At 38.0% G+C, this 27,381-nt stretch overlaps 1 protein-coding gene across 9 annotated transcripts in view; it reads left to right on the top strand.

The window, feature by feature from the left end:
- Positions 1–27,381, top strand: part of Usp3 (ubiquitin specific peptidase 3) — a 78,510-nt gene that overhangs the window by 25,550 nt on the left and 25,579 nt on the right. For 4 of the 9 annotated variants that reach the window (NM_144937.4, XM_017313339.2, XM_017313340.2 and 1 more), the window contains exons 2-7: positions 696–756; positions 4,914–5,045; positions 19,644–19,727; positions 21,774–21,855; positions 23,571–23,653; positions 24,973–25,086. In NM_144937.4, the coding sequence (NP_659186.1) occupies positions 696–756; positions 4,914–5,045; positions 19,644–19,727; positions 21,774–21,855; positions 23,571–23,653; positions 24,973–25,086 (556 nt within the window). The other 5 variants (XM_017313341.2, NM_001302116.1, NM_001302122.1 and 2 more) reach the window with 5 other exon arrangements.

Below are 27,381 nucleotides of genomic sequence, written 5' to 3'. Positions count from 1 at the left end.
CTGACAAGGCCACCCTCTGCTACATATGGGACTGGAGCCATGGGTCCCTCCATGTGTACTCTTTGGTTGGTGGTTTAGTCCCTGGGAGCTCTGGGAGTACTGGTTGGTTCATATATTGTTGTTCCTCCTATGGGGCTGCAAACTCAGCTGTAATTCTTAAAATAATTGGCCTGATGACAGCATCATCAAGAATTTTGTGCATTTCACTTATTGTATTAGAAAATGTCTTTAGTAAACTAGGATTGGTCTTAACTGTGACTTTACTTTAGGCTACACCTCTAACTAAATAAAGGAAGATTTGCTATTTTTGGTTGTGTATTATTACCTGAATGGCAAAAATATGTGATAAAAGATACTTAAAGAGAAAAAAACCCCACCAAATGTTTTTAATGGGAAACCAGTTTATTAACCTGTTGACTTCAAAAGAGAGTGATTAATAAAAGAAACACATGTATGTATGCTTAATTTATGGCTAGGCTATTTGAATTAGTCAGTTAGGAAACACCACACTGCAGACATGCATTTAAATTCTTCTTGATACAGCTTTAGGTAGACAGTCATCTGTGTTAGTATTCATAAAGCACCTGTGCAGCCGTGGGATTTATAATGCAATCACAAGCTACGATGAAAAATTGGAGTGGGAGGATGGGAAATAACATGATCCAAATGCTATGTTGTATTTTTCTTTTTATTAGTGTGCAGGTCCAACAAAAGCCCCTGGGTCTGTTTGACTTGTTCAAGTGTCCACTGTGGAAGGTATGTGACATGTTTATTATTCCTTACCTACTTGCTTTAAAAATTTGCCCAAAATTTTTATATTAAAGTGTATCTAGTACTTTTTCTTATCATAGAATGCCATACTTTTGCTAGTCTTACTTCTGTTAATCAAAGCATACCTTTCTTTCTTTGTATTTTGAATACTTGCCTGATACAACAAGGGAAACTCTAGGGGAAATCCTTTTATGCTGCTATGTAGAATTAAAATCTGGTGATTAAGACAACCTACTAGTAATATTTGATTGGGACAATGAAACAAGGAAACTTTTAAATCTTGAAACAAAAGTTTAGCAACTGACCATTTTAAAAAAATCATTTTAGTAGTGGATTTAAGTCCACTTCAGAGTAGTATAGTTGAATCCTGTGTTTTCATTACTTCAGCAGTATCAGTGTAAATCAATCTTGTCTCACTTGCTATCTGTCCTGTCTACTTCCTTTACTAACTTGAGGGAAAAAATGTAAATATTTATAGATAATGGAATTACCTTTAAACATTACTTCTCTGTGTAGTTATTTACTCCTGTCTGAGATAATACCAAATATTTCATTATTCAATTAAAATAATTGTGCCTTCTGAATCTGGGGATGTGGCTCAGTGGGTAGAATACTTCCCTGGCATGCATAAAGCCCTGAGTTCTGTTCTCAGCACTTCGCAAAACTTTGTGATAGTTGTGCTTGTGTTGCTAGCTTTCAGGAGGTAGAGGCAAGAGGACTGGAAGTTTAAAGTCATCCTTGGTTATGATCAGCCTGGGTTACACGAGACCCTGCCTCAAATCCAAACTGAACTGAAACAACAAATGCTTTGCTTTTCATGTAGATTTAGTAGCTCCTGTTTCAGTCTTCAGTTCTTTCCAATTTTTGGCTTCAAACTGCCATTACCTAGATTTGTCATAACTAGTTCTAACACCAGCTCAAGGATAGTTAGTTAGAAATCATCTACTGTGAGAGTTGGGCATGGCGTTCTCACACCCTGAACTCTAACATGCAGGAGGATTGCTGTTAGTTCAAGGCCAGCCTGTGCAAGTTCTAGGACAGCCTGGACTAAAGAATGGGATCTCTCAAAAACCTATAGCAAACAAAACCCAATCAAAAATCAAAAGAGATGATCTACTTTGAATTTCTTTTAGTGGTCATATATTGGCTAAATTTAAGGGATTTAAGTCTATATTGTATTTTTTGGGAATATTTTCCCATTGTTACTTTAAATTCTCATTACATGAAAAAAACATTTTTGTTGTTCAGTTTCCTTGATTTTTGCACATTGAGTTTTGGAATTGAATATCTGTCCCATGCAAACTTATGAGTACTTTTGGGAAATGCAGTGTATTTTAATTATGGCTGCTATTGTTTCAAAATCTCTAGGATCTAGGGAGCCTGAAAATATTCTGTACAGAATTTTTTAAAAAGATAAGTAGAAGTACTTAAAAATATGAACTGAAGAGTTAGATGCCTCTCCTAGCTTTGAAAGATGAGGCTGATAATGCAGTAAGGGGTATGTGGTTCCTCCGGATGTCACTGAGTGCTTCATATCTAAATGTCAAAGGTCATATGTCACTGGAAAGGCCAGGACAGTTTTGAGGAGAAGGAAAAAAAAAAAACAACAAAACTGGGGGGAGAGGAATGTTTCTGACAAATAGGAAGCAACAAATAATTCTCTGGGCTTTGGGAAAGTAAGTTGAAATTTTCTAGACTCCTAAAGTTGATTCTTTGTAATCAAGGGTAAGACATTTAACAGACTTTCAGAGAACTATGATTAGGCAAATTAAACAGATAATAGAGAGCAGCATGATTTTGATTTGGGTATTTCTTATGTAATTCTAGTAGCTGTGGCCAAAAATACTGATTTTTCAGTAACTTGAGACTATTTGTCTACAGGGAACTCTTAAATGAATATTTTTTCAATTTAGTTTCAAAAAATGGTGTATCAGCAGATCTGAGAGAAACATTCTACTGTTTTTACAACACCATCCTACTTTGTTTTAAAATTTTTGAGATTGTTATTGGGATCTGTGGCATACATGGTAAGCTAGCTCCTTGTGTAACAGTTAAAATAGTTAAAATTGTGCAAAGTTAAAAAATCTAAAACTGAGAGAAATATTTATTTTTATGTAAGATAGCTTTATACTGTTAACCTTTGACTAGTGTGTTTGGGTATTAGGTGAAACATTGCTGATGTTAATGTTATTCATCAACAATTACACCTTTATCACTGATCTTTATAGGGATTTAATTTTATTTCTTTTATTAAAATTTCAAGTTACTATATTGGGCTTTACCATGACATCTCCTTACACAAGTGGCATTATCCTTTGTTCTTAGCCACACATGAACAATTTAAATATAGAGGACATTTGGAAACTACAGTATTATAGCTGAAGCTCTTGGTCTGTACTATATAAAGATGATCAGTTTCCAAGCCCTGAGGTGGTTATGCTATGTATTATCAGTGTTGTAAAGGCACTCTTCATGCTGTGTGCTAAAGCGACAGGAGATGAAGGTGGGTGCTGAGCATATGTAGGTTAGTTTACCTTTTCAGTTAAACTGCAAGGGCTTCCTAACAACACTGTATAAGTAGTGAGTGCTTCATGTGCCTACTCTAAGCAATTGGTTTGTTATTTGGACTCTGAATAAATAGTAGTTAAATGTATGGGAGAAGATGCTAATGAAATAACCATTCACACTTGTCTTAGATTATTTAGTTTAATTGCCCAACAATGTGATACATGTACTATAACCTCAATTCACAGGTGAGAAAACAAGTACAGAAATTTTAATAACTCATTGTGCTTATACAACTAGTATGTGAATTTGAAAGGCTAGTTTTAAGCACATACCCTTGTTATTTTATTTTAAACTCAGTCTACTTTGGGAGACAGAGGATCCTTGGTGTTAAAGTTCATGGGGGAAAGGTATAAGAAAAAAATGGTTGAATTCTGAATTGAGGTTAAGGGTGTTAGTTTTTCTGGGGTGTGGAGACTGGACTTAGGCTGAGAGCCATTCCTCAGTCTCAAGGTAAGTGCAGCTTCTTGATTAACTACTGCAGCTTGAGATGAAACTTCCTGCTCTAAGTCTGTTATTTTGATGCCAGTGAACTAGCAATTGTTTCTTTACCTGTTGAGTTTTTAAGTAATTTCCACCTTTTGCAGACTAGTTGTTGTAAAGGAACTGGGATGTTTTTGTGTCCTTAGGAGTTTTTTATAGAGGTCAGGGACAACATTCTATAGTCTTTAGGTAAAGTGTAGATAAATGAGGGTGCATAGATACTTACTTTGGTTTTAGTTTCCCTGCTATAATAATTTATTAGGGCTTACAAGATGGCTTAGCAGGTAAAGGCACTTGACATCAAGTCTGATCCTTCTGGTTTGACCTATTAGGTAGGGAGGGACCCTACTCCCATGAATCATCTTTTGGCTTCTGCTTATGTACCATGTCATGGACAGCCACTCACTCCCAAATAAATAAATGTTATAAAGCTCTGTTTATTAAACTTGAGTTGGAAAGTTATAAAATTGGTAGGAATATAACCAATCACTGGCTATGTTTGCTTACATGGACAAATTGCAGTTTTTCTAACACAAGTTGATTTGTGTTTTGTTTGGATTGTTTTACACAAATGCATTTCCATGTGTGTTGGTGATGAGGCATTCAGAGGAAAAATCTGAAGCTGTATCCAGGAGACCACAGATTGCCATGCTTCTGTCTGACTTTCACATTGTAGGTGTAACTTCAGCATATGGTACTGGGGAAGGAGGTTGATTATTTTAATGTACAGACTTTTTATTTACTTATTTTAAAATAACAACTCCAAGCTGGGAATTAGCAATTTGAGAAAACCCTTAAATGAAAGACAATATAGGGGAAACATCAGCATAGAAGATAGTATAAATAGCACTGAAACGAATTTGGGTAGCTAATACCTTTCCTTGCTTGTCCCTAATCAAGGCGTAACTAAAATTTGACTGTAGTATTGAGTTGCAAATTTGAGTATACTTTAAGTATTTAGCTTAATATATCACCAGGTGATTAACTTTTTTTAAAGAGTTATTTTTCATTTTAATTTGGTTAACAATTTCATCATCTTTGACAACTTTCCAAAGCAATATTTAAATTAAAATAATTTCACTTGGCTTTGTAAGGTATGTGAATGGCCATGCAAAAAAACATTATGAAGATGCACAGATACCCTTACTCAACCATAAGAGATCAGAAAAGCAGGAGAAAGCTCAGCATACAGTGTGTATGGATTGCAGTAGCTACAGCACATACTGGTAAGTTAATATTTTCTGGAAATGGTATTGTTTTTACAAATGTGTTCTTACAAGTTAAGCTTCTTTGTTTGAAAGATTGTTTTGGTAATCTTCCCTATCTCTTTTCTACTTCCTGAGAGGTAAATGTCAAGAATTTAGTGTTTACAACTCAGCATTTCAGGCTCCCCCTGACCCCCATGAAGTGTATTAGACTTTAAGAGGAAGTTGGAGATAGCCATGCCAGGTGGTGTATACTGGTATTCCTTGCACTATGCAGGCTAAGAAAGATTCTGAGTTAAAGGTCATCCTGGGCTACAAAGCTAGATCCTATGTCCAAAAAAGAATAGATTGTGAACCGTGTGGCTCCTTGTAATATAATGTATGTGTCTGTGTCATATAAATGGTAGTAAAGTCCTGTCTATTTTGTGACTGTTTAGGAGCAAATTATTTAGGCTACAAGCAGTGTTCAACAATTTGTTACCCATGTAGTATATGCAGAGATGTTTATAGTTTTAACTTTTGAGTGAAGCAGATTTCTTTCTCATCATAAATTATGATGAATAATTTTTCACCTTTACTTTCAATTCTAAGGGCTGCTGACATTGAGGGGGGTGTTTAGAAGATCCTTTAGAGTTATGTATTTGCTCAACAGTCCTTGAATTTTACATGAGGGCAATACTGAGCAGGAATGGGCATTTAAAGTACAAATATCCCTGTTTGTTGATTTGCTTTTGGTAAGTGGTTTGAGACAGAGTTTGCTGTTTGGTCTAGGCTGGCTCCTACCTCAGCCTCCTGAGCACTGTGCATGTGTTGCCTTGCCTGTTTCCAGGCATCCCTGAGAACCACACTTTCTGTTGAAGGGCGTGCTAGTCCTTTCTCACACTGTCTGTGGGAAGATGTCCAGCCAAGGGAAGAAAATTAAACCAGTGCTTTTTCAGGTCTTTTAATGTTTTACAGGTTTAGCATAGTTGGCATTTAACTATTGAATAAATCTGTAAAAGGTTTAAGTCATTCAAACACCTACTCGTTTAGTGGTCAGACCTGGAAAAGATAGAAGGGAGAGAAACTTAGAGGCAGATGAAGATTTTTGTAAAAATTAGTATTTTCTGAGATGTTCACACACAGGGCAGTGCTCACTACTGTTGCTTGCTGATGTGGAGTACTTCTTTTCTTTTCTTCTCTTTTCTTTTTCTTTTCTTTTCTTTTCTTTTCTTTTCTCTTCTTTTGATTTATTTATTATATGTTAAGTATACTGTAGCTGTCTTCAGACACACCAGAAGAGGGCATCAGATCTCATTACAGATGGTTGTAAGCCACCATGTGGTTGCTGGGAATTGAACTCAGAACCTCTGAAAGAGCATTCAGTGCTCTTAACGGCTGAGCTATCTCTCCAGCCCGAGTACTCCTTTTCATAACAGCTAAGCATTAGCTCAGTTGGCTGCTGTTGCTTGAACCCTGGCCTTAAATAAACCTCTACCCGGACTCACATCCTAGCCCTCCATTAATCCCTGCCCCATTAATCCAAGAATGGTACAGCTTCTTGTTTTATAGAATCAGGTGTTCTGTGTTTATAACTACTTTTGCTTTAGAGACAGCAGAAATTCAGGTCATTCTTGAATGTCTTTATCTCCCTATCATAGTCATAAGTCATGCCATTCTGTGTGGTGCAGGTGCTGACAGCATTCATTCTTGATATCAGTTAGTGTGCAGAGGATGTTCAAAAGGAAGCTTTGTAAATACAGTTAAATCTGTATACTATAACAAATCATTGTTGCTCTTCTTGCTGTTGGTAAAATTCTAAGGGAATGGTAAGTCTTTGAGGAAATCTTAAGGATCAGCTTAATGGAATTAAATTATTTTCATAGGGTGCTATAAGAACATCTGTTAGATATTTTAGTGGCTTTGCAGTTTTGTTAACTAGACATTGGAATTTAATTTCCTTTACATTGCTATAGTGTACTAAGGTAGTAGACATAATTTCATGGACAAGTTGATTTAGGAAATATTAGCATATACCCAGGAGTGGCAGAAGCTTCTTGGCCAATTGCCAGTCTTTTGTGTGCGGTTAAACAGAGCTGTAAGTGTGTGGCTACCCAGAGCTTCTGAAATGCAGGAAGGAAGCTGCAGCTGCACGGGTCACATTAGTGCTACATTTGTGGGCTTGAGAACAGAATGCCAGGGAACCACCCTGCAAAATTACACTGCCATATAAATACCCCAAAGGAGCTGATGACTGTTGTGAGATCATGAAGCTTTGGTTAAAATTAGTATTTCTATTATACCTTAACTAATACAGAGAAACAGATTTCTCTGAGTTGGGGAATTGTATAATTTCCCGGTGTAGTTTTATGAATTTCTTTGTACATCAGTTTCTGATTGCTAGACTGGTTGATAGGGTTCAAAGGAAAAAAAGTTTATATATTTGATTATTAAGCTGTGTGTATATTTGATTATTAAGCATTTTTACTTCAGCTTTTCCTACACTTCTACCCCCAAGTAGTAGGAATCAAACCCAGCGCCCCGGACATGCTCAGCAAACACTACTAAATTATATCCCAGTCCGTTTTTTTTTTTTAATTTTTTAATTTAAGACAAAGTTTTGCTAAAATTTCAGGCTGGTCTTGACCTTACTCTATAGGAGCCTAGGATTTAGCCTCCCAAATGCTGGAGTTACAGCTGTAAGCCACCACACTCAACTGTGAAGCCCTCCTCACCCCTTTATGGTTTGTGTTATAAGATATTCTGAGGCTTACATTTGGTTTTGCCCATATATGTTCATGTGCGTGCACATGTGTATGGAGTTCATAATTGTTTGGATAGCATTGCTCTGGTACCTTGTGTTTTTGAGACAGGCTCTCTTGCTGGGACTTGTAATTTAGGTTAAGGCTGGCTCAAGGGATCCTTCTCTCTCTGCCTCCCCAAGTCTGGGGCTACACACACACCCTAGCCTTTTGCATGGGTATAGGGGATCACACTCAGGTCCTTAGAGTATGTAATAAGTGTTTAACCAACTGCACCATCTCTCCTGTCCTTGCTTACAGTTTTTGTCTTTATTTTCCTTTACTGAGAGTCTTGCCCTGCCCTTTCCTTCCTTATGAGTTATCATGAAAATTTCCTTCTCCTAACTCCAGCTACGGGGAGTAATCTCTACTAACTTCTAGCTTCTGGAACACTTGTCACTTCCTGCTACATGTCACTAATTTGTAAATCTCCTTGGAGACTACAGAGACCCCTCTCAGATCTTTCTATTTTCCTCCTTGTTTTATGCAGACTTGTTTTAGGCAATGTCCTTGCCAAGTATGTGGATAGTCCTGGGGTCATCTCTAGTACTGGGGTGGAAAAGATTTTGATAGCTACCTTTAAAACAGGAGAAAGGTTGCACCAAGTCTGTACTATGTCCTTTGATCATCACAGAGGACTGAAGCCACATGACAGAGGCTAAATTCCTTTCCCTCTGAAGATTGGTATCCTTGTAGGCAGCTCTTCTTAATTCTGAAATAAGCAGAGCCTCCAAAGAGAAAACATATACTGTGAAAGTTGTGGTCTGGCTGGGCATAGTGGCGCACGCCTTTAATCCCAGCACTCGGGAGGCAGAGGCAGGCGGATTTCTGAGTTCAAGGCCAGCCTGGTCTACAGAGTGAGTTCCAGGACAGCCAGGGCTACACAGAGAAACCCTGTCTCGAAAAACCAAAAAAAAAAAAAAAAAAAAAAAAAAAAAAAAAAAAAAGTTGTGGTCTGGCGGCACAGGCCCCCGCTCCTTGAGACAATCCAATTAGCATGAAACAGATAAATGAAGATTTCAATAAAAGTGAAGATCTTCCCAGGATTTTCATATAGAAACTAAGTTTCAGTTTCTTGTTTGTTAAGTACTGTTTCTCCCTTCCCATCCTGTTCCCTTTCCTACCAAATGGTATTACATGTGGTATATTATTGCAGTTGAAAAGAAGCACAAATTAAAATTAGGAGTTTTGTGTAAGTAGACATATAAAGGTAATAGATTAAAAATACTAAACAAATAATTCACTGATATCTGACCTAGTCAACTCTAATCTTTGTAAACAGTAGCTGAATGTAGAAATGAAGAGTTAGGAAAAGAATACTAAAATTACTAGAATACTTTGTTCCCAAGGCATCTTTTCAAACTATTATGAAATATGAACTAATTCATGTCTAAAAACTGCTTAAATTTCGGTTATTTTTATTACCACTGGCCTGCTTTATCATCTTAAGTTATAATTAAAAATTAAAAACAAAAATTTATCATCAAGTAAACTCTTTAAGTATAGATTTTATCCACCCTCCCCTTATTTTTGTGTTTTCAAGAGGGCTTCTCTGTGCAGCCTTGGCTGTCCTGGAACTTGCTCAGTAGACCAGGTATGCCTCAAACTCAGAAATCCCGTTGCCTCTGCTTCCTGAGTGCTGGGATTAAAGGTGTGTGGCACCACTGCCCAGCTTTCTTTCTCTCTCTTTCTTTTTTGTCATCCTCCCTCCCTTTTAAGATGGGTTCTTGCTCTGTAGCCCAGGCTGGCCTCACACTCGTGCTTTTATCCTGAGTGTTGGTATTGATTACTTCTCCCCACCCTGCTTCCGTTTTCCTCCTTTTCCATTTTCTTTTCCCGTTGTAATGGACAGGAGTGGGATGGTAGGAGGAACCCTCACTATGTTGCCTAAGCTGGCCTAGTCCTCATGACTAGCCGGGACAATAAGCATAGACAGTGTCTTAAAGAATGCAAAGCAGAGATTTACTTAAAAATTGTATTTTGAAGTTTAAAAAGAAACTTTGTAATAGAGGTGACCTCAGATCATGAAAAGCTTCTTTAATAAGACAGTGCTTATCTGCTTTTAACAGAGGAAAGGGTATTTTATCTGAGTATATTTTTTTCATATCCATAATTGATATTTGAGGCCAAGACATCAGCATTTAATAAAAGAATTAAAATATACATTTGATTTTTAAAGACTTTAAAGATGTTAACTGTAATTAGTTTGAAACATGAAATCAGAATATCAGCTTGCTTTTTTTTTTCAGTATCTGCCATTTATAATAAAGTGCTTGGTTATACTTGTAAATAAAGAAATGATACACATATGTATAGAAAGGAAATTAAACTTTAAAAAAAAGATTTAATTTATTATATATTATATGTAAGTACATGTAGCTGTCTTCAGATACTCCAGAAGAGGGGTGTTACAGAAGATTACGTTACAGATGGTTGTAAGCCACCATGCGGTTGCTGGGATTTGAACTCCGGACCTTCAGAAGAGCAGTTGGTGCTCTGTTAAGCTCTGTTAAGCTGGGTCATTTCTTCAGCCCAGGAATTTAAAACTTAAAAAAATCTGCTGTCCCTTTTGTGAAGGTACTTTCTGCATCCTAGATGGTTTCATTTTTTTTTTTTTGGTGGTATTATACATGCTTATTATATGAAGAACTTGCTCCTTCACCATTACTTAATAAAGTCACTTTATTTATTTGATGGTTTCTTCTTTCACAGGAATGAAGGATAGTTTTCATTAGGTATATTTTATTAGTTCATTAAGAATTTAAAGTTAATTAGTAACTTCCATAATGCTGTTAACAGGAACGTAGGAAGAAAAGCCAAATGTCTTAGAATGTTAAAGTTAAGAAAGGTGGAGGCTTTTCTCAGTTTGGATATGATATATATGTTATTCAGTATAGTAGTAGCTGTGAAATTAAGTGTCAGGAGTGTATTAAAGCTTCATGTGGCTAATACTGGATAATTTAGCCTCAGTATATCAGAATTTAACATTATGAGTAAATTAATTTTATGAAACCTCAAAAACCTTAAGGCAGAAATCTGATAGAAGCTCCAGAAAGAAGCCAATTTCAAAGTTAAATAATTTTTTGTTAACTAGAATAATTGCAAATAACTGTGCCTTAAGATCAAACCCATTAAGATATTTTAATAGTTATATATTTAGTAGTAAAGTTAATTCCACTCGTTGTTAGCCAACATTAATTACCAAAAGAAACCCCAGATTATTTTATCTTAAAAGCAAAAGTACATTTTATAAGTATTGAAAACAAACCCTAGTTTTAATGAAACTACTAACAATGAAGTAAAAAAGAAATTTACACAATATTTTTCCACAAATCCAGCCCTACAAAGGATAGTAGATGGAAAACTCCAACACAAGGAGGGATTGGCAGGATTAATATAATAAAAATGGTCATCTTGATGAAAGCAATCTACAGATTTTATGAAATCCCCGTCAAAAACCAACTCAATTTTTCATGGAGTTAGAAAGAGAAATTTTTGAATTCACTTGGAATAACAAAAAAACAAAACAAAACAAAACCCAGGATAGCGAATTTTCTCAACAATAAAAAAACTTCTGGAGGAATCACCATTCCTGACCTCAAGCCATAGTACAGAGCAATGCTGATTAAAAAAACTGCATGGTATTAGTACAGAAACAGGCAGGGAGATCAGTGAAATAGAATTGAAGACCCAGAAATGAACCCACACACCTATGGTCACTTGATCTTTGACAGAGCAGCTAAATAAAACCATCCAACGGGGAAAAAGACAGCATTTTCAACAAATGGTATTGGTTCAACTGGAGGTTAGCATGTAGAGGAATGCAGATCGATCCATTCTTATCTCCTTGTACAAAGCTCAAGTCCAAGTGTATCAAGGACCTCCATATAAAATCAGAATCACAGAAACTAATAGAAGAGAAAGTGGGGGAAGAGCCTTCTTGCACATGGGCGTGGGAAATTTTCCTGAACAGAACACCAATGGCATATGCTCTAAGATCAAGAATCAACAAGTGGAACCTCATTAAATTGCAAAGCTTTACCTGTAAGGTAAAGGACATTGTCAATAAGATAAAACAGCAACCAACAGATTAGGAAAAGATCTTTACTAATCCTACATCCGATAGAGGGCTAATATCCAATATATACAAAGAACTCAAAAAGGTAGACTCCAGAGAACCAAATAACCCTATTAAAAATGGGGTACAGATCTAAATAAAGAATTCTCAACCGAGGAATATCGAATGGCTGAGAAGCACCTAAAGAAATGTTTAACATCCTTAGTTATCAGGGAAAATTAAAATCAAAACAACCCTGAGATTCCACCTCACACCAGTCAGAATGGCTAATATCAAATGGCTAAGATCAAAAACTAAGGTGACAGCAGATGCTGGTGAGGATGTAGAGAAAGAGGAACATTCCTCCACTGCTGGTGGGATTGCAAGCTGGTACAACCACTCTGGAAATCAGTCCGGCGGTTCCTCAGAAAATTGGACATAGTACTACCGGAGGATACAGCTATACCATTCCTGGACATATACCCAGAAGATGCTCCAGCATGTAATAAGGACACATGCTCCACTATGTTCATAGCAACCTTATTTATAATAGCCAGAAGCTGGAAAGAACCCAGATGTCCCTCAATAGAGGAATGGATACAAGAAATGTGGTACATTTACACAATGAAATACTACTCAGCTATTAAAAATGATGAATTTATGAAATTCTTAGGTAAATGGATGGAACTAGAAAATATCATCGTGAATGAAGTAACCCAATCACAAAAGAACACACTTATAATAATAAGTGAATATTAGCCCAGAATCTCGGAACACCCAACATAGAATTCATAGACCAAATGAAGCTCAAGAAGAAGGAAGACCATGGATACTTCAGTCCTTCTTAGAAGGGGGAACAAAATGCCCATGGGAGGAGATACTGAGACAAAGTGTGGAGCAAAGACTGAAACAAAGACCATCCAGAGACTGCCCCACTGAGGAATCCATCCCATATAGAGTCACCAAACTCAGACACTATTGTGGATGCCAAGAAGTGCTTGCTGACAGGAGCCTGATAGGGCTGCTTCCTGAGAGGCTCTGCCAGAGCCTGACAAATACAGAGGTGGATGCTTGCAGCCAACCATTGGACTGAGCACGGAGTCCCCAATGGAGCAGTTAGAGAAAGGATTGAAGGAGCTGAAGGGGTTTGCAACCCCATAGGAAGAACAACATCAATCAACCAGACTTCCCAGAGCTCCCAGGGACTAAACCACCAACCAAAGAGTACACATGGAGGAACCCATGGCTCCAGCCACATATGTAGCAGAGGCTGGCCTTGTTGGACATCAGTGGGAGGAGAGGTCCTTGGTCCTGTGAAGGTGCATTGGCCTGGTGTAAGGGAATGCCAGGGCAGGGAAGCAGGAGTGGATGGGTTGGAGGGGGAGCACCCTCATAAAAGCAGGGGGAGGGAGGATGAGATAGGGGGTTTCTGGAGGGGAAACCAGGAAAAGGGATAACATTTTAAATGTAAATAAATAAAATACCCAATAAAAAAAGAAAAAGAAAAAACCCTGTTGTATGTTTGTTTTTTTTACTAGAGCAAGCAGAATATGGAATAGCAAGCTTCAACATTACACATTTTCTAACTCGACTATATAGTGGTATAAATAACTTGTACTGTTTATGAAAATTCTGCCTTCTACTTAATACTTGTTTTTTCAGTATATGATAGTAAAATCATTCAGGTGTATTTTTTTCTTTATGGTAATATGCATGTAATACCATCCTGTATCACTTTTTGTTTTTTTGTTTTTGTTTTTTTCCACTGTGTAGCCCTGGCTGTCCTGGAACTTGCTCTGTAGGCCAGGCTGGCCTTGAACCTTTCAATATACTGTATGTTTAACTAGAATTTTATTAACTCTTTATTAGGTGAAGTTTAAAACTGCTAAGGTTTTTTGGTTTTTGTTTTTCTTCATTGCTAAGGATTGAACTTCAAATGCTGAAGTACTCTACCACAGAGCCTTAAAATACTTATGTCTAGCTCAAGGATACATACTTGATGCTTGTTTCATGGATCAGAAACAAAAATACCGTGGGTTTCTTCCTCCCCGCCCCCATTTTCTTATCCAGTGGCTTCAAATGTTACTGTGCTTTCTGATTTTTCAAAAGTTTTATTTTTAATTCCTATACATACGTCTGTGTCTGAATGTATGCCCCATGCCTGTGGGTGCCTGTGGAGGCCAGAAGAGGACTTTGGATTCTCCTGGAGTTGGAGTTACAGGTGGTTTCTGAGCTTCCCCCAGCTCCATCGTGGATGCTGGGAGTTGAACTTGAGTACTCTGAAGAGCTGTCCCTCCAGCTACCCAAATATGCTTTGTGAATTTTTTTAAATACCAATTTACCTAATTTTTCTGTTTTGCTTTTTTGTTTGTCCCCCCCCCCCTTCTAAGAAATAAATGAGCCTTTCTCTTTACCTAGAAAATAGTCAAAGTGGAGCTCATATTTACTTGAAGAATCACTAAAAATCACTAAATAAAAGCTTACGAAAGTATAAATATAATAGCTTAACAGTTAGTCCAGTGATGAAGATAGTCTGTGAATGTGAAGAGATAATGAATTCTGGATTTGCTTGCACAACAAAGACTATCTGAATTTTGCCCAGTTTCTCCTATCACAGTTTCTCAATCCAAGTCATAAAAAATCCAGGAGGAGAGCTTTCTAATGTATCAAAGCCAGAGGAGAGCTTTCTTTCTTTCTTTCTTTTTTTAAGTTTTTCGAGACAGGGTTTCTCTGTGTAGCCCTGGCTGTCCTGGAACTCACTTTGTAGACCAGGCTGGCCTCGAACTCAGAAATCCGCCTGCCTCTGCCTCCCGAGTGCTGGGACTAAAGCGTGCACCACCTTTCTAATGTGCCTTTGCATCTGTACTTTGTGGAACACTTATTTTCATGTACTAGGGCTTGGAGTCGTTAAGTCAATGATAACCAGAGTTGAGGTAAAGTAAGAGACTAAGGTAGACAGATCTCCCTAAAAAAGGGAAATAGAATTGATAGTTATGAGTGGATAGGGGTGAGACCCAGAATAGGAGGATCAAGTGGAGAATGGAAGGAAAGATCGAGATGAGGGAGAGAATATGTGGAGAGACTTCTAAAATAAGAGCCATTAAAGAATAATACGGAAATCTAATACAGTAGAATCTTCATAAAATGTATACATTATATAAAGTCAAAATTGCCAAATAATGGAGGAAATGGAGTCCCAACCGACCATGTTTTATCATCAAATCAAGCTTCCAGCACCAGGATTGGCTTGCATCTAATTAAGTTGTCAAAATGGAGTGGTCCCATGGGAACTCCCAAATAACCCAGGCTGTTGTGAAGAGTACAGGTTGCTATCCAGAAACTGACTTCAATGCCCTATTGCTGCAGACAATACCTATACAACTATAGAACATGGGGAAGTTGAGCTGGTCTATCCATAGTCTTCACCCCTTACATGCTAGTGTCTTTAGTACAGGAAGGTACTCTGTACACTGCCAAAGGAGAAATGTAAACATCAACCCGGCCAAAACCCCTCTGAGCATCAATGGTGGCCTGCCTGCAAGACATGCTAATGCAATGGTGGCACAAAGCTTGTGGAAGAAACTGATATCTGATTTGACATAAGGCCCATTCCAGGAGAGGGAATCCATACCTGACACTATTTGGGTGACTAAGAATGTGAAACTAGATAGCCCAGGGACTTAGGGTAAAACCAGATAATAAACACTACTGTTAAATATGCGAAGAAAGTGGCAATGAAATGACTCCTAATGACATTCTGCTGTACTCATACACCAGTGCCTTGCTCAGCAATCATCAGAGAAGCTTCCTCCTGTAACAGAGGAGAACAAATACTGAGACCGCAGGCAGACATTATGTAGAGAGTAAGAGACCTAGGAACACTCAGCCCTAAAAGGGGTGTCTCCATCAAATCCACCCCCAGGGTTCAGAACACTTCAGAAGATGAGGCAAAAAGTGTAAGACTTAGAAGGCCCTCAAAATCAACAGGATTTACATACAAATGAACACACAGAGGCTGAAGCAGCATGCATAGGACCTACACAGGGGTACATCAGATGGGGGCTCTAGTGCTACAAGGAGAAGTGGACGCATGCCCTGATCCCTTACGCAGAAGCAATCTTCAATTGATAACTTCTTCCAAATGAAAATTTACTTTCCTTCAAGGGAGTCTCACTGGGGAAACAAACTACTCTTAAGGCTGCATGCCTAACAGTAGATGGCTAACAGAAAACTCAGTGGCATCTTTGGAGGTTCCTTCCTTGTCTCACGTCATGTCAGAGCTTTTTGTTTTCCTTAAAAACATCTTTCATTTAACCCCTCCCCTCCCCTCCCCTCCCCTCCCCTCCCCTCCCCTCTCTCCTCTCTCTCTCCTCTCTCTCTCCTCTCTTTCCTCTCTCCTCTCTCCTCTCTCCTCTCTACTCTCTCCTCTCTCCTCTCTTCTCTCTTCTGTAGGTCTTTTGCCTGTATAGCATGGCTTCCAGTTTAGTGTTTTTTGATGGAATTCCTGAGTATATGAGAGTGGGTCTCTTGGTTTTTGTGCATGCCTTTAGGCTCGTTTCCTTCTGTTTGTTTTGCTCAATTCTGATGTGTTTTTATTTTATTTTATTTTCCTTTAGAAGCCTGTTTACATACTGAACAAGTTGTATTTATATATTTATGAATTCACACATGCACATGTGTGTGTGTGTGTGTATGTCAACAATTAAAGTAAAACAAGTCCATGAGTTTGAGAGAGAACAAAGGGGCTGCAGGGGAGGGGTTGAAGGGAGGAAAGGAAAATGGGGGAAATGAAAGAAGTGTAGTTTCAAAAAAATCTACTATTAAGTAAAAATGGTAGGAGATAATGAGTTTAATGACCATATCTTTATTTATATTCTGATTCTGTTTCCCTCTCTCTACTCCTCCCAATTCTTCCCACCTCCTGTCTTACGAGATCTACTCATTAGAGAACAAACAGGTTTCTGAGATCGAGGTATTTCTTTGTAAAATTGCACACCATTTGAGCAATAACACATCTGAATGATCAGTTGGGCAATGTCTCTTACCTTTTTAATATTTATTTATTTGTTTGTTTATTTTTGACTATGAAACCCTGCCTGACCTGAAACTCACTGTGTAGAGCAGACTGGGATCCGGTTTGCCTGCTTCTCTCTCCCAGATGCTGGGATTAAAGATACACACCATCACACCCAACCTTAGTATCTCTTACCACCGGCCCCCCCATGTTTTCTTTTTTTAAAGATTTATTTTATTTATATACACTGTGGATGTCTTCAGACACACCAGAAGAGGGCATCAGATCCCATTACAGATGGTTGTGAGCCACCATGTGGTTGTGGTTGTTGGGAATTGAACTCAGGACCTCTGGAAGAGCAGTTGGTGCTCTTAACCACTGAGCCATCTCTCCAGCCCCTCTTACCACTTTTTAATAATAGCTTTATTTTTTAAAATTATACTCCTATAATTTGCCCTATTTTTCTTTCCTCCCTCCAACCCCTCCCATGCAGCACCTGTTTTCTCTTTCAAATTGTTGAGGGAGGAAAGGAAAATGGGGGAAATGAAAGAAGTGTAGTTTCAAAAAAATCTACTATTAAATAAAAATGGTAGGAGATAATGAGTTTAATGACCATATCTTTATTTATATTCTGATTATAAAAGCTAATCTCCACAGAACCTCCATTCTTAATTTTCATCTTGAAAATTATTATAATTAAGTGATAATATTTCAGTTTGTTTATCAATTAGGTCTTCCTGTAACTGGTGCTGTTTGCACAAGCTGATATAAACACTACATCTCTATTGTTTCATAGGCATGTCATTTGACTCTGTTGACATATGATTGGTGATGTTCTATGTAAGGCTAGGAATGATGCAAGCACCTGGCTTGTAAATCACCACATCGTATATTTGAAGGATGAAAGCAAAATGCAGCCTCATAGGTTGAAGCTGTGGCTAATAGGGAAAGGTTTGACACTGCATTAGTTGTGGGGTAAACACATTAGTGAAACTTTGTAAAAGCTCAGTTCTGTTTGTGTTTAGTCATCTCAGTCCATTTCTACAATTTAGTAATGAAAACAAAGTGGATCATTTAGAGATAGGAAACAACTTGACTTGCTTGAGCCAGACTCAGTACAGGACAAGATTACACATAAATCTACATATTTCAATATATAAAAATGTTACTTTAACCACTGCTATTTTATACCCTAGGCTGAATCCATGGGATACCAAAAGGTATACTTTAAGAAGAGAACCAGTTACTTAATTTGAAATAATTTATTTCTTTAAACAAAAGTACCATCTTTAGGGAGCAGTTAGAGGTTTACTCTAATGTAAATGTATGGTGGCATCTTGTGATCTGAAGTTGCTTAGACTGCATCTTCTAGTGTTGGCAATTGGAGTGGTTTTTGGTTTGAACACTTGGGTGCTGTTATATCAAAATGATGTGTAATAATTTATGGAAACATAGGATGAAAATGTAATTTGTTCTTTAGGGAATGCTTAGTGTTCATTGAGGTACCAAGTGCCTGAAGTTCAGATTTTCAAAGATAAAGTAGCCTTATACCTTACTATTTATGCTGAAAGGAGAGATAATTAAACCTCTTCCTGTGTAGGCATCTTGATTCTAGAAAGAATGGTAGTTCTGGGTTGTGAAGGTTTGCTCTGGATGTTTGTAGAATGCTTGGAGTTAACCCCGAGAACTTGAAGACTGTCTTAGAAAAGTCCTGATTGACAGTGTGCATTCAGTAATCATACAGGTGACATTATAAAGTCTCTAGACACATTTGCTTAGATTTTCATTGCTTTGAATGAATCACAATAATTTTGTGTGTAACTTTTCTTAAATTACTTTCCCTTGTCACTTTTATTCTTACCAACTAATTTCATATATGAGACACCTTTTGGATTGTGCTCCAGATGGCCAACCCACTTATTACTAGTTGTATGCCTTTAAAGTTTTGTTTTCTCAGAATGTTATTTTTATTTTTTGGTGCTTAATGAAAAATGGTTTTATACAAAGCTGCATATTAAGAACAAAATAAAACAAAACCTTAGTCCTAGTCTATAAGTAGTTTTTGTTAAAACTGACCTTCTTCCAGGAAAAAGTTGAATGCTAATGCAAAAATCAAAGTTTATCTTGTGCAGTTCCTTGCATTATTCACTTACTGACTTACTACCACATAAACTATCAATTTTTTAAACCATTGTAAACATTTTTTCTCAAATCCTCATCATTGAACTGAAAGATGCAGTCTAGGACTGGAAGGTCCCAACTCATCAGCATTCTTTCTGCTAATTAAATGTTTACTGTGCATATTTTAGTTTTTCTATGTGGCTTTACCTACAGATTAATTACATTTTCTCTACTTTTCACTTTAGTTTTTCCTCCTCCAAACTCCCCACTAATTTGGGTGGAGAAGCATCACTGTAAGGTGTGAGGCTTAATGCTGCTGGGAAAGAATGGCCACTTTTTGTTCCTTTTCTGTATATTATGCTCCACTAACAAAAATGTAGCTCACGTAGCAGCTTACTTCATTTTCAAAAGAACTGAAGAGCTTTTAACTAAAAATGTGAAAAGACTAGTGTTCATTGCATACGTGGCTTTAAGAAAAGGCCGTTAAAAACACAAGGAATCCAAATCCTCTTGAAGCTCAGCCCAGCACAGTGGCCTGTAGAGCCAGCCTTGTGACTGTGGCAGCGGCCAGGCCGCTCAGTGCTTCACTGATGATGCACTTTTCTCAAGCTCTTTATACACACTGATTAGGATTTTTTTTTTTGCAGTTATCGCTGTGACGATTTTGTGGTCAACGACACCAAGCTGGGCCTGGTACAGAAAGTGAGAGAACACTTACAGAACTTGGAAAAGTGAGTAATGGGGTCCTGGAAAGGGGAGGGGACACTCAGAGTCACCAAGTGGTGTTTTTTTGTTTGTTGTTTTGTTTTCTTGTTTTTTGTTTTTGTTCGTTTTTTTGGGAGAGCTTTGTAATCAGCATGATATGAATGCAATTGAAATGTTGATAAACAAAGCCTTTGAATTAGATATCTAAACTCTGCCTATATTTCATTCAATATTTATTGTAAACTATATCCAAGGCCCAAGAACTGGTTTTAAAATTACTACTACCCACAAAGTTACAAGCTAATTTCAGTTCACTCACAAGACATTAAGATAATTATAGAAATATTTGGCATTAGAAATTTTCTGCTGAATTGAAGATCTGCTTTGGAAGACAGATTTCTTTCTGTATTATTTTAAGAGAAGTTAGGTTCAAGTGTCTTGAGTGTGCACTTTGCAAATAAACCACAGCGTAGGACCTCAGGTTTTTTGTCTCTTTGGTAAAGAAGTACATAGAACTTGAAATTACAAAGAGCTGTGGATGTGTTGTCACCTGAAAGAAATTGAAAAATTGATGGGAAGACTTGTCTTGCTATAGCCAAATTGCCTATTCAGATGAAACTCCTGAAATAGTAAATAGAAACTCACATAGTGTCTTAGGGTTTTACAGCTGTGAACAGACACCATGACCAAGGCAAAGGCAAGTCTTATAAAAAACAACATTTTATTGGGGTTGGCTTAGAGGTTCAGAGGTTCAGTTCATTATCATCAAGGTGGGAGCATGGCAGCATCCAGGCAGGCATGGTACAGGCTGAGCTGAGAGTTAAGAGTTCTACATCTTCATCCAAAGGCTGCTAGTGGAAGACTGACTTCCAGGCAACTAGGGTGAGGGTCTTAAGCCCACACCCACAGTGACACACCTACTCCAACCAGGTCACACCTACAAATGGTGCCACTCCCTGGTCCAAGAATATACAAACCATGACACATAGCAATGCCTTTGAAGCTTCGTGGCCCCGTAGTGACAAGTTACCTCAAGTGAAATTTGTGTAGTTCATCACAGATCACCTACATTGTCAGGCCCATCTGATTTATTTTGGCAACTGGTTTGGTATATTGAAAGTATTGTGAAAATAAGCTATCTACAGTATCTCTTGGCATCCTAAGTATAAATTAGTAGAATATTCCAAAATAATAGAGAGGAAAAATATCTTCTATTCCAACACTATATGGTATCCGTGAACTAAAGACTTTAATGCATGTCTCACTGCCTGAATAGATATAAAACTAGGACTGAGAAAAGGCTGTTAAAAACATTCCATTGTGGAATCCAAATCCACAAATCAGATTATAAAACTGAGAAAAGGAAGGACCAGTAGTCTAGGTACTTGTGTCATCCTTTGGCTGCTTACTTTTTCAAAGTGCTTTTAGTTCCTTCATTGGAGATGAGCCACATAGGGCTATGTCTGGTGAGAGACATTGGCACTGAAGGGACTCTAAGTCACTGAGAAACTGATTTTCAGTTTTATTAAGTCTAAATGTAAATGGCTAGCGTGGGACTAGAGCAGTGGATCTCACCCTGACACTGCCACCTTTCATATATCTAAAAAGAAGCTCAGGGAGGCTGTTGAAAAAGACCAAAGGTATTAATCTTTCTGGAAGTCCACGAGCTTGGAAGCCAGCACACACATAAGCACAAACTAGAAAAACAAACAGTAATTTTTTGCAGCTTAAAAAATAATAGCAAAACACTGCAAACATCTCAGATTCATACATACCATTAAGAAATAAGCAGAGGAAACATGGGCTTATTGGTGTCAAGACCCCAACTATAACATTATTTTGTTGATGCTTCATACTGTAATTTTGTTCCTGTTATGAATTGTATCCGATATGCAGGATATCAGATATGAGACTCCTGTGAAAGGGTTGTTCAACTCCCCAAAGAGTCACAACCCACAGGTTGAAAACCACTGGTCTAGCAGATTCTACTATTTTGAGACTAACTGAGAATATAATAATTTATATTTTAAAAACCCAAATGTCTTTTTAACTGTCTGTTTATATTTCAATAGCTCAGCCTTTACAGCGGACAGGCACAGAAAAAGAAAATTATTGGAAAACTCATCACTAAACAGCAAGTTATTAAAAGTAAATGTAAGTAATTAAATTTATTCTTATGTCTAATTGCCATTTGTCACAGCTCTAACAAGTGCTCTTACCTGTTACAAACTTTTATTAAGTGTGCCTTGATTTGAAATGTTTCAAAAACATTTTGCCACTTATACATGCCTTCCCACTCCTTTTTGGAGACCATCTATGTAGCCCTGGATATCTTAGAATTCTTTATGTAGACAAGGCTGGCCTCAAACTCAGCAATCTGCCTGCCTCTGCCTCTGCCTCTGCCTCTCCAGTGTTGCAGGCATGTACCACCCTGAAAACAGTTTACTATTTTTTGTTTGTTTGGTTGTTGTTGTTTGAGACAGGGTTTCACTATATAGTCCTGGCCAGTCTATATAGATAGACCAGGCTGGCCTTGAACTAAAAAAAATCAGCCTGCCTCTGCCTCTGACTAAAGGTGTGGCCCACTACACCCTGCACACCCAGTCCAAGCAGGTCACTCTTGGTGCTTATTGAGGTACCTTCTGTGGTACTCTAGAGATCATTTTTCTTTCACTAGGATTGTTATTGCTTTGATGAAAGGCCATGACCAAAGTAACTTGGAGAGGAAAGCATTTGTTTGGCTTACACTTCTAAATCACAGTTCATCATTAAAGGCAGTCAGGACAGGAACTCAAACAGGGCAGGAACCTGGAGGCAGGAGTTGATGTCTGCAGAAGCCATGGAGTGGTGATACTTACTGGTTTGCTTCCCATGGCTCAACTTGCTTATAGAACCCAGGATCAGGGGTGGTCTTATCCATAATGGGCTAGGCCCTCCCTCATCAACCTCTAAGTAGGGATATTCCTTACAGGCTTGCCTACAGCCTGCTTTTAAGGAAGTCATTTTCTTAATTGAATTCCCCTCCTTTCAGATAACTCTAGCCTGTGTCAAGCTGACACAAAACTGTCCTGCACAGTTCCCCAGGTTCTATTGGTCTGAGCTTTTGGTAGTTTTGTGTTTGTTTTGTTTTGTTTTGTTTTGTTTTACCTCAGGGCTTCATTAATGTAATTTCACCATGAAGTATAAGTATTCATCCTCATTTTGGAAACCACTCGTATATTAATAGAGTTTTAAAGTCACTACATATTTTTAAATGACTTAGCAGTATTTTTGCCGTGCATTTAACTCTCTGCTGTCACTGGACATGCTTAAAGTCTTAAGGATTTTGTAGAAGAAATAGCTAATCTGAATTATAGGCAGAGATCTTTTGGGTTGGACTGGAGAATTTGCCTCCTGGTGTAGTATTTAGATATCTTGGGGCATTTGTCGAACTAATAAGAAAACCAAGCCTCTTATCTTTTAAGAAGTCAGGTAGTGGTTTATGGTTCATGCCCCACTGCTAGGAAAAATATCTTTCACTTGAGTATGCTTTTCAGTTAAAAGTTGGGGTTTACATGTTTTGATTTTTCAACTTATAATTTTAGTAGAATCTTATAAATGCACTACCTTAAAATGTATTTCCCTGTTTTGTTTTGTTTTTTCATCCATGGTATTTATTGATGCTTATTTTCTCACAGTCACTAAAATATCCGTGCCCTCACATAGCCTAGAAAATTTGTCTGAAATAATCACTAGGCAGAAAAGGGAAAAGAAATACTTCCAGACAGGCATGGTGCTGGAGTTTCAAGCAGAGACCTTGGCTTAACTTAGATGTTTGAAGTAGCTAGCTGTCCTTGGCAACACTGATGGCCTTTTCTTCCGTGTTACAGGGAAGTACGACTGCCATTTGTGCCACAGGCCTTCGAAATTTGGGCAACACTTGTTTCATGAATGCTATCCTTCAGTCACTCAGGTAATGAATGCTACAGTCAGAAGTTTTTGATATTACAGCTTGGGAGCAAAGGCTCAGTGTTCAGAGCCTGTTTTCTGCCTCTAACTCTAGCTTCGGTGCTTTGTCCTCATTAGAGAATTGAGAAAATAACTTCTACTTCATACAGTAGGAGGAAAGAATAAATAATGCAGTTTGTCTAAACTCCTTCAGGCATCTTTTGTTAGAAAATTACAGTTAGCTCTTGTTTCTCATTGTTTCTTGAATGGCCACAGGAGGGTCAGGACAACTTCTCTGAGAAAGGGGGGGACAGTAAACATTTTAGACCATGTAGGTATTTCTCTCCTATTTTATCCAGATGTCATCTACTCAGGAAGCTAGGGCAGCTTAAACCCAGCTTGGGCGATATAGCTTAGAGAAGGAAAAGATAAGTTAAAAAAAAAATCCTTCATTGAAAACATAAAAGTTCCTAGGCTGGGGGATATGTCGGGCCCATGGGCTTTTTAGTCTGTAGACTAAAGGTTTAGAGCTTATTTCAGGCATTAGTCATGAGAACTTTAGAGTATAAGAGAGTGGTAAAAAGAAAGTGGCCAATAGGGCTGACCTCAGTAGAAGAAACTATTTTGAAAGCTTTATACTTTCAGACTTTAATGAGACATCTAAGGCTGGAGTTAGTGATCTTCCCAGTCCACACTCCAGATAGAGCAGAGCCACACTGAATCTACCTTAAAGGCAGATTTTGCCATTTCACTTACCTCTTCTTCCTCAGAGAAATTCTAGTCAATTTGTCCCTGTGATCTTATATAGCATGTCTAAAAAATATGGTTGGTTTCATGGTTTGTTTTGAGGAAATTATTTTATTGAATATCTGGAAATAAGTACACTAAAAGAGAGAAGTGAAAGTTGGTGTGTAGTTCAGTTGATAGGGAACACGTCAAGTCCACAGCAGACCCTGGTGTGGTCCTTAGCACACATAGGCCAGGTGTGCTGGTGCATGCCTGTAACAGCAGCATTTGAGAAGTAAGGCAGGGGGCTTAGAAGTCTGAGGTACCACAGAGGAAGTTCAAGGCAAGAGAAGGGGGAGAAGGAGAGAAGGAGGGAAGAGAAAGGAGGAAGAGACGGGATAACCTATGATGGAGGGGAATCCCCTCAGAGCTGTACTTCTGTGCGTTTCTCGGAGTGAGGGAAGAGCAGTGAAACACAATGGTATTGTGTACTGTGTAATGAGACAAGTGACAGATCACATTTTGAAAATTCTTGTGTAGATTTTGTAGAACCTTTTTTACTGTCCTTTAAATTCTTTTCTTTAAAAAAATAATTTTCTTCACTTCCTTTTAAAATAGTAACATTGAGCAGTTTTGCTGTTATTTCAAAGAACTGCCTGCTGTGGAGTTAAGGAATGGGAAAACAGCAGGAAGGCGAACATACCACACCAGGAGCCAAGGGGACAGCAATGTGTGAGTTACCAGAAATGGCCTTTCTGGCTTTGAGCTGCAAAACAAATGAATCTCTCTCCTGATTTTTATATTTTAACTAATAAGTAGATTTTATAAAGCTCTTCCTAAATCGCATTAATCTAGCTTATAATCTTAATAATTGTTTTTTTTTAATTTCTGCTATTATAACGGGAAGGCTATTTTAGCACTGCTCAAGTCTTTGCAGGCATCTGTATATATGCACAGACGTTCAGGTGTGGACATCTATAAGTATCACTAGTTGATCTTAATCTATTGGTCTGATAGTGTTAGAGTAAGCCTATTTGGGTAATAACATTAATAGTCAATTTGAGTTAATATGGAGGGGTTATTAGCAGAAGTAGTTATCAAAGACCAGTTTATATTCAGACTCACTGCAGCTTTGCCCTTCTGGAGTTCAGAAGGTCTGCTGTGTTACAATAGAAGCATAGTACATCTTTTCCTTACCCTTACTGAAGCACAGACATGGCTTACCCATCCATATGTATATAATGTTTTTTCTGTCTGCCTGTTTCATTCCCCCACACAACTCTTTTTCACAATTTTAAAAGGCCGATTTATAAGATACTGCCCTGTCTCAGTGAGAGAGAAGAGGGAGAGTAGGAAAGAACAAGTTAGAATATTGGCTAGAGCAGATAGAGCCCTGATATTGAGAAGGGGTCATTTGCTATGTGAAGGGAGTTTTGTTTGGTGGCAGCGTATAGAATGAATGGAAAAGTACCTGCATTTAATGGGGCTTCCATTGTGTCAGAGACAGCAGTGAAATAATGAGGAGAAAATACATATGTGCAAAAGTTGAGAAAAGCATTTGGTGTTTTGTTGTTATTTGAAATTTGGTTACAGCCTACAGAAATTGACACTGGCTGATTTGGCCAAAAATAATATACTGAAGAAGAGTTGTCGAGTCTACATTACTGGATGTGTTGAAAGTCAGAACAGAGCTAACACCATAGCCACAGTCATGTAGAGCTGCCCTTCAAGGATACTGCTGCCTTTGCTGTCCCTGGATGTGGGATGGTGCTTGCTACCTTGTCCACCTCCAAAGAGGATTTGGTGTTGTGTCTGCTTTTTTAGTGTTACTTAACTCCTGCTTCAGACTGTACATTGCTCCAGCTGCAAGGAAAGCTGAGCAAGCACCTTGTGGCTATCCCAGCGTCTGCTGGGAGGCACCTGCTAGATTACAGGGTTGAGAAAGAAGCTATCAAGTATACAAGAGTGATTGGTTATACTGATAGATCTAGGAACTGAATTCAAAGTGTATCAGTTTAGTACATGCACAGAAAATCATAATTAACTGTAACTTAAATGTTCACGGTTTTATTTTCTATGTAAATGATCTGTCAAGGACTGTTGTGCAAAATCATTAGGTTCCTTCTTGCTCATCTTTTATTTATTTAGTCCCAGATAGTGGGATGCTACCATTACTAATGTGTCTTAACTCTGGGAGAAAGAAGGGATTGATAAAGATTACTTTTTTTTCCTCAGGAAATTCCCCCAGAAGATGGCACACTCCCAGGTTTTTATTCTAGGAGTTTATATGATTGATAAAAAAGTGGGGGTTGTGTTGAAGAAGTGAAGTATAGCTGGTGGGGGAGGGCAGGGGGAGCATGGAACAGTAGAAACTAGAGACGCTTTGCACATAGTGAGTTTGAAGTAACCAAGAAGATGTGCAATAGAAAGTTCCTGTCAAAAGTAGGAAAAAAACCTAAATAGAAGCATTCCTGAAGGCCTGACATGGCAGGCATACCTTTAATTCCAGTAGAAGCGGAAGAGTGAGTCTAAGGCAGTCTGATCTATATGGCAGGTCCAAGATAGCTAGGCGTACTGTCATAAAACACCAAAAATGAAGAGAAATTCTCTTCTAGGTTTTCCTTTAAGGATCATCACCATGTAGAGTTAAGCCCAGAAGCAGCCTTGTGACTACTTACACTGTTTGAGGCAGAGATGAACAGATAAGCCTGGAAGTGCCTTATGAGGCAAAGAAGGACACATGCAGGGATGGGGAGAGGATGCACTGTTGCTTGTTGACAGTTTGTAAGTGAGCATGCTTAAGTGCTTTGCTTGTGAACGATCCACTGCTTTATGTGCTTTCTTTCAGTCTGTGAACAAAATGATAAAGGTTAAAAATTAGTTTTGTCGACAATGCTGCTGTTTATATGGGTTTTTAAAATGCTCTTACATAGCTATCAGACTTAGTTCAGAAGACTAAGCACTTGGACGTTTTCATTTTTTATTATGTATTTTAGACAGTTGAGCTGTATATGTTGAACTAGTGGC

This window comes from Mus musculus, chromosome 9 (genome assembly GCF_000001635.26).
Source record: "Mus musculus strain C57BL/6J chromosome 9, GRCm38.p6 C57BL/6J".
NCBI lineage: Eukaryota > Metazoa > Chordata > Mammalia > Rodentia > Muridae > Mus > Mus musculus.
Note: the sequence above shows the minus strand (reverse complement) of the source record. Positions and strands in the feature narration are given on the sequence as shown.